General features: G+C 27.3%; 2 protein-coding genes across 3 annotated transcripts in view; one reads left to right on the top strand and one right to left on the bottom strand.

Annotated features, from left to right (window-relative positions):
* LOC117179180 (arrestin domain-containing protein 17-like) overlaps positions 1 to 7,894 on the bottom strand; it is an 83,915-nt gene that overhangs the window by 51,450 nt on the left and 24,571 nt on the right. The gene's annotated exons all lie outside the window — the stretch shown is intronic.
* LOC117179179 (cell division cycle protein 16 homolog) overlaps positions 1 to 7,894 on the top strand; it is a 14,455-nt gene that overhangs the window by 5,249 nt on the left and 1,312 nt on the right. Inside the window, exons 6-9 of one of the 2 annotated variants that reach the window (XM_033370910.1) lie at positions 1,824 to 1,903; positions 1,982 to 2,071; positions 2,217 to 2,526; positions 5,084 to 5,246. In XM_033370910.1, the coding sequence (XP_033226801.1) occupies positions 1,824 to 1,903; positions 1,982 to 2,071; positions 2,217 to 2,526; positions 5,084 to 5,246 (643 nt within the window). Of the gene's footprint in view, positions 1 to 1,823; positions 1,904 to 1,981; positions 2,072 to 2,216; positions 2,527 to 5,068; positions 5,247 to 7,894 lie in introns of both variants that reach the window. The other variant, XM_033370909.1, reaches the window with a different exon arrangement.

Genomic DNA, 7,894 nt, shown 5'->3' with positions numbered 1-7,894 from the left:
CTGAATGTTAAATCAAAAAGCATGAAAGAGGGTGCTCTTCTTAATATTTTGACACCAAAATCATGTCGATACACCTTACCGACTGCGAGTAAAGCCACCCACACTTTAACTTGACAGACTGTACTGGGCTTTTTTCTCGTTTTTTTGTCGGAAGAATAAAATAAAATAGTTTTATCTTCGAATAAAAAAATTAATCGAATTTATTATGAAATTTGTATACTACGTTGTCATTTATTCTTCGACGTTTCATGCTCAAACTCCTTAACTTTATCGCTCTGTCAAAACAATGAGAAAACATAAAAAAACTGGTAAAAAATATCACTTTTTTCACTATCGCGATTTATTTCATAGCACGTCGGCCCAGCAGGTAAACAGAGCATTTAAAATAATTAATTTTCAATAAAAGAAACGAATTTTTTCACAAAACAATTTAATTTTGTAACTAATACTTTTAATTTCAAGCCAAAGATATGAATTTTCTACAAAAAAGTTATTTTCAACTAATCAGTTAAATTTTCTGCATATTAGTTAAATTTTCATGTAAAAAATTAACTTTTAACCGAAAAAGCATTTTCAATCAGGCAATTTCATTTTTAGCAATAAAATATGAATTTTCTACAGAAAAATATAAATTTGAATAAAAGAGATGAATCTTCGACAAAATAGTTGACTTTTCGACCGAAAAAATTTCAACATTTTTTTTTTAATTTTCAATCCAAAAAGACGAATTTTTAACGAAAAATGGAGTTTTTGACAAAAGAATTCAATTTATACACAATAAGAAACATTTTAAACAAAAAAGCTGGATTCTTAACTAAAAATTTAATAGTAGACTTTTAAACCGAAAAGAATGATTCTATGAAAGAATTCTATTAAGTTAGTTCGCATTTAAGTAGAAAAAAAGGGAAAAGACTGTGATGAATAAAAAGGGATTTTGATCATTTATAGACCAAAGAATAACATTCGAAATAAACAATAAAGTTCCTTTTTAATATTTTAAAATATTGGGTTAGAAAACTCAAAATTTTGCTTTAAAAATCAAGTTAATTTTTCATTGTATACTTTTTGATTTTGGACTATACACTTTGAAATTTGGACTATATAACGTTTGTCGGAGCACGCAACATTTTAGGCCTTGAAAAAATGATAAAATTATACGTTTTTACAGTTAAATGTCAAAAAGGTTTTACGGCAAAAATAGCACTGGATCTTAGTAAAGTTATTCCTTGGATTTGATATACAGTGTGCTATGTAATTTTTTTGAGTACTAGAAAGTGACAACAACAACAACAACAAAAATCGTATAATAATTGTTCAAATAGCAAAATTTAATTAAAAAAAAAACATTGTTCATTTTCACATCACGCCTTTCATTTTTTTATTTCCATTTATATATAAGTTTAATTTTTGAAAAATATCGTGACACTATTTTTCTAATTTTTGACTCTATTGAGGCCATGTGACGAGTGGGTCACGTGACCAGATTCCTACCTTGCCCTCACTTTTTTTATTTCCCAACTTATTTTCACACGAAGCGCCACATCGAGTTGAAAATTTGGAATAATAAATAAGGAGCACTGAAAAATGTGGTTCCAGTTTTAAATTTTAATAATTATGAAAAAAGCAAAACAAATTATTTACAACAAAAGCTTTTTTCATAATTATGCAAATTTAGGACCAGAACCACCATTTTTAGATCTGGTCACGTGACCCACTCATCACATGGCTTGAACAGTATTTTTTATATTTGAAGTGAGTCCGAGGACTGCGAGAGAGATCGACCCTTCGCACTTGTATTAAATTATCCAATTACTATTTTCCAGTATTCTAAAGAAAGATCCTTATCACAATGGATGTTTACCTGTTCACATCGCCTGTTTAGTAGAGTTAAAGAAAACGAATGGTAGTAGTTTATTTATATTCCTAGCTAACTGCAAATTGAAAGTCTCATCGCTGAAGCTAATATTGACCCTTTTTTCAGCCTTATTTTACATGGCTCACAAACTCGTAGATCTCTATCCGGACATGGCATTGGCTTGGTTTGCCGTTGGTTGTTACTATTTTAGCATAGGTACGAAAATATCTTACGTCCGAGAAAGTTATATTTTTCTTAATATTGCTTTTTACTTTTCCTAATTCTACGTCCTTTTATTCGTTTGATAAAAATGAAATCGATTGTTTTGAATCTCTTTAACTTTTGTGATTTTCTTGAAAAGGTAAAAGCGATCCAGCTCGGAGATATCTCGCAAAAGCAACAGCCCTCGACAGATTATTTGGCCCGGCTTGGTTGGCATATGGACATTCGTTTGCTGTTGAAAACGAGCACGATCAGGCAATGGCCGCTTACTTCAAAGCCTCGCAACTCATGAAAGGTTGCCACCTTCCCCTTTTGTACATTGGCCTCGAGTGTGGACTGACGAATAATCTCAAACTGGCCGACAAATTTTTCCAGCAGGCACAAAGTATTGCGCCCAATGATCCGTTTGTCATTCACGAGACGGGAGTCATTTCTTATCACAATGGAGAGTAAGTAAATTGTTTTTGTTTCAATATTTTTCCTTTTCTATAGCATTCTTATATAAAAATAGGGGGTGTCTTGGGTCCGGAAAATCTTTGAAAACCTGATAAAGTCCTTGAATATTGTTCGCTGCTGTACGAAAAAAGACCAATGATTTTCAATTTGATTTTTAATTTTTTTCGTTTAAAAGTATAAAAATAGACCTTCTTAGCAATATATTGTCATTTTATCAGGATGAAAAATCACGAAGCTGCAATCGAGAATAGTTTAATTTTTCATTTATTCCCGCTTTTTTTTTGTTTTCTTCAACGTGAACAACAATTCAATGCCATTTTTTTAAGATCTAATAATTGTTTGCTGTTAATATGTTGAAAATAATTTCACTTTCGCCACGGAAAGTCAGAAATTTATATAAAAGGTATTTTAAATAACTGTCAAGGATGATAAATTTGAATTTTTTACTTTGTTTAAAAATTGTTTTATTACGTTTATAATAGATTATTGCTTAAAAATGGTACAAGATTAAAATTGTGATATTTGAATATTAGTGTTTAGGAAAAATACAAATTTGGTTAGGGAAAAATTGGACAATTTTAAAAATGAAGTCTTGCAGCTTCCCTGATTTAATATTCTTGTTAGTAATTTATTGGTTTTATATTTCTTCTTCTTTTATTCAGTTGCTTCCTCTCAGCGATTATATTTCTATTTAAGTATTTTAATATTTGGTTACAAATTCAACAAGTTTGTTCAAAACTCATCCTTTTTTTAATCTTTTTGGCAGAAAATTGAATTACTTGGTTGATGGTGGAACCACTTTTTTAAAAATTCATGTTTTTTGTTCAAGATTCATCTTTTAGTTGAAAATTCGTTTTACTTCGGTTGAAAATGAATTTTTTAATTGAAAATTTAACTATTAAGGTTCGTTGACTAAAGGTTTAATTACTTGATTGAAAACTCGTTTTTTTGGTACAAAATTAAATTTCTTAACTAAAAATACAACTACTATTCCATTTTTAGTTCCAACCTTTTTTTTAATTGAATATTCAACTACTTGTGTAAAAGTTGAAACACTTTGTTAAAAATTTATTTTTTTGTAGAAAGTTAACTCTTCGTTTAAAAACTTCACTATTTTGTTGAACATCCGTTTTTTTGTTGTTTAATATTTATTTTTTAACCAATAATTTAACTTTTCCATTTTTTGTTAAAACTTGATCTATTTCAGGTACAAATTTGGCTGTAGGGGTAGAAAACTAATCTTTTCTTTGGTTGAAAATGAACTTTTTTGTTAAATATTTAATTATTTTATTAGAAATTTAACTCTTTTGTTGAGGTTCTTGTTTTTCGTTTGAAATATGAACTATTATATTCTTCGTTAAGAATTCATGTTTTTGGTTTAAGACTTAAATTATCCTGTTGAAAGTTCAACTGTTTTTGGTTGAAGTTTAATATTTTTTGCTTCAAAATTCGACTATTTGGTTGAAAATTCGTCTCTGTAGTTGGAAAATTCCAGTTTTTTTTACAAATTCAAATATTTTGCTAAAAATTATAGTATGAACTGTTTTGTTAAACATTTGTTTGATTGCACAGAAAATTTGACCTTGTGCATTGAAAATTCATCATTTTTCCTTTAAAATTCAAACTTTCTACTAAAAAATAAAATTACTTGGTTGAAATTCCATCTTTATAATTTAAATATACAACTATTTTGTTGAAAATTAAACTATTTTCTTAGAAGGTTATTTCTTTTGGTCGGAAGTTCAAGTGTTTTGTTGAAAATTCATCTTTAGTAAATAAATTTTCAATTTGTCAATTTTAATTTGAAGTTGTTTTATATACCTTATAAAGTATTCGATCTTAAAAATGTTACAAGATTAAAGTTCTGGTCTTTGAATATTAATGGTAAGGGAAAATGAAAAATTGCTCAAGGACAAATCAGGATAAGTCGGGGAATTCTGAAAATGTAGTTTTATAGCCTCTGTATGCTAGTGTTTTTTATATGATTTCGTATTTTTGACTATCAGATCTGAGTACAGCTTCAGCGAATAACGAGAAAATTTTCATACCAGCTTACGCTTTTGTTTTGAATTTGGCTGCTTAATTATCGTTAAATACATTAACTCAGTGTAATTTCAACCAATTCTAATGAAAACATGGTAACTATACACGGAATGGAACTTACTTTGATTATATCAACAGAAAAGAAATTATTGAAAAAAAAGGTCAATAAATTATTGTTAAAGTTGAAGAAATCGGAAAAAAAATTAGAAGCTATGAAAGATTTTTTATTGTAGTTTCGTGATTTCACACCGTGATAAAATGAAAATCTTCAAAAAACCCTTTTTTTTGCCATAAAATCAGACTTTGGGTGTTATAAGAAAATTGGCATGTGACACTTTTTTTAGTTCCACTAGATCTACAATCTACTATATAACGTGAAAGTATTTTTACGCTGTAAAAAAGGGTTCCAGGAAAAAACAATTTTTGTATTCTAAAAAACCTGAAAAAGTCTTGGAATTTTGTTAGAAGAAACGCTAGACATTCTCAATTAAGGCAATTTTTTTATAGTTTCAAAACGGCAGAACGACAATTTAAGGAAGCAATGAAAAAGATTCAATCTGGACTCAAGGACGTCATTTTGCCTAACAAGTGGGAGGCTCTGCTTAACAATTTGGGACACGTATGTAGGAAAATGAAAAAATACGAAGAGGCTTTGGATTATCACCAGCAGGTAAATGTTTCCTTAAAAAAATACTTCAAAGTTTGAAATTTATACAAATATTTCAAAAATGAGCGTATCTCGGGACGCACGGTAGAAGTGAAACTTCAAAATAATGTTTAACTGGAATGAATTCATGAAATTCAAGGATTTCACGAAATTCAAGGAATTTGTGGAATTTACGAAATTTATGGATTTCAAGGAATTTAAGGAACCTATCAAATTCAAGGAATTCTCGTAATTCATGGAATTCAAGGATTCACCGAATTCTGTGAATTCCATTAATACGCGCGCTCAGCCTCAAAAAATAAATATTTAAGAAATGTTAATCTTCCAAATAAAATTTCGTTTGTCCAATTCATGGAGGATTGTGATTTTAAAACACTAGAATTTTTTTTCATATTAGAACCATAAGAGATTATTTAGGTTTTAAATTTAGAAGTAATCACCCAAAAAATGTATACTTTATGAAAAATTTATATTTTTCCACCAAAAAAAAATAATAATAGAATTTGTATGTTTTTCAATTATGCTATTATTTAGCTTATAATGTGTAATTCAAAATTTTTTTACTTAAAAAATGTTCCATTGAAAATTTTTATTTCTAAGCTTACATTTTTAATTTGAAGCATTTTTAAATCCTTTCTTAAAGACTTGAACAGATAAAAAATAAAATCCTTTGATGTTGAAAATTTTGGATAAGAAACATTTTTATTTAATAAATAAATCTCTTTTTTTTAATTGATCTGTACTTTAAGTAATAAAAAGTGAACAAAAACGATTTGTCAAAACGATTCTAAGCCAGTTCAAAATTTGAGAATTTGCAGATTTTAACGTTAAAACTTCAACGGTTTCAATGTAAAAGTCTTAGTCATTAAACAAATGTGAACTTGTGACTGAAAATTTATAAACTATTTTCAACCTAAAAATAACTTCATAATAATATATTCCTAATTAAAGGATTTTATTAAATTTAAAATATTGTTTGAGTCTTAAATATTCAACTTTTAACCCATTCAATTTGATATTTTTAATAAACAAAAAATTAATTAATTAATGTTTAACAATATTTGAATTGTTATTTAAGTCAAGTAAATTGAAACAAAATATTTAAAAGCAAAGAATCTTTAACTGAATTGTTTGACATACAAAACACGGAATCGTTAAAATTTCGAAAAATGCTTGATTTGTAAGTGAAATTTTTTAATTTTGGTGTATAATTTACAAATGAACATTTGTAGAACAAATTTGAGTCATTTTAAGTGATATTTAGGAGTTTTAAAAATAATTAAAAATTATCATACAAATTTTATAGTTTTCTTAAAATCTTCTAGAATATTTTTTGAACATTATGTTTAAATCTTTGAAAATTTTTTTAAATATTCTCTTACAATAATTTTTCAAAATGAAACATTATTTTTAATTTTCCTCGGAATCTTGAGAAAATGTTTTTATTCTTTTGAAGCCTTTCACAATTCTTGAAAATAATCTAATTTTTTGTTTAAAATCTGCGAAAATCTACATTTTGTTTAATATTAGACTATCATTTCAAGTTTTACATTAAGTTTGAATCTTTTCAAAACTTCTACATATCTCTTAAAATTACTCAAATATCGCCTACAAATAATAAATGTTCAATTCTTATTTATACATGTAAATTGTAAAAAAAATTTCTAAAATTTTCAGGATTTTCTGAAAATTGTAGAAAAAATTCAGTTAATTTTGACAGATATTTAGAAGTTCTGAAAAAATTTCTAAAATTATTTTTAATTTAAAACAGCTTCTAGATTTCGCAAGATTTTGAAATAAAATTTGGAAGCTTTCCAAGGATGTTTAAACTATTTAAAAAGAAACTAATTGTATTTCTAATCTAAGAAGTGTTCAATTACAATTTTTTTAATTTTTCAATATTTAATGTTTCTAGCTTAAAACTCCTTAAAATTACATAATTTTGACAATTTTAAAGTTGATTGATTGATTTCTTAACATAGAGCATTGAAAATAATAACGTGGATTTATATTTTTTTATATTCAAAAATGTTATTGCCTTCAATTTTATACGCGTAAATTATTGAGCATTTGAATACAACATTGTTTAATTTAAAACTTTTAAATTTCAATTTTAAAAGTTCAAACTGTAACAGTTCCACTTTGTGTGCTTTCATTTGCAGCTCAGTTTTTATTACCTCAAGTGGAAATTTTGTTAGCTTTAGTGTTCCATTGTTTTAATTTCATTGACCGTGGAAAATGTTTGCGAACCGGGAAAAAACCGGGAAATGACCGAGAATTTATTTCGTCGATTAAAGCGGCTGCCCTGTTTTGGTGGTTATGAGAAAATTATTGAAAAATTGGGAAATTTTGAAAATGAAGTTTTGCGTTCACCCTGATACGAGGGTAGTTCAATAAGTCCTTAGAATGAAGTATAAAAACAATTTTTTTGGGGTATTTTTTTTTTATTTTTCAACATAATCTCCTTGGAGCTCTATACACTTGGTTAATCGCTTTTCAAGTTTTTTTAATCATTCAGAAAAGTGCGTTTTCGGAAGTTCCTCAAAATGAGCACTTACAGAGGCAATGACGTCTTCGTTGTCTCGAAATCTCTGTCCACCGAGCCATTTTTTCAAGTTTGGAAATAAGAAAAAGTCACTGGGGGCTAAATC

This window comes from Belonocnema kinseyi, chromosome 8 (assembly GCF_010883055.1).
Source record: "Belonocnema kinseyi isolate 2016_QV_RU_SX_M_011 chromosome 8, B_treatae_v1, whole genome shotgun sequence".
Lineage (NCBI taxonomy): Eukaryota > Metazoa > Arthropoda > Insecta > Hymenoptera > Cynipidae > Belonocnema > Belonocnema kinseyi.
The sequence above is the reverse complement of the archived record's forward strand: the minus strand, read 5'-3'. Positions and strand labels throughout refer to the sequence as shown.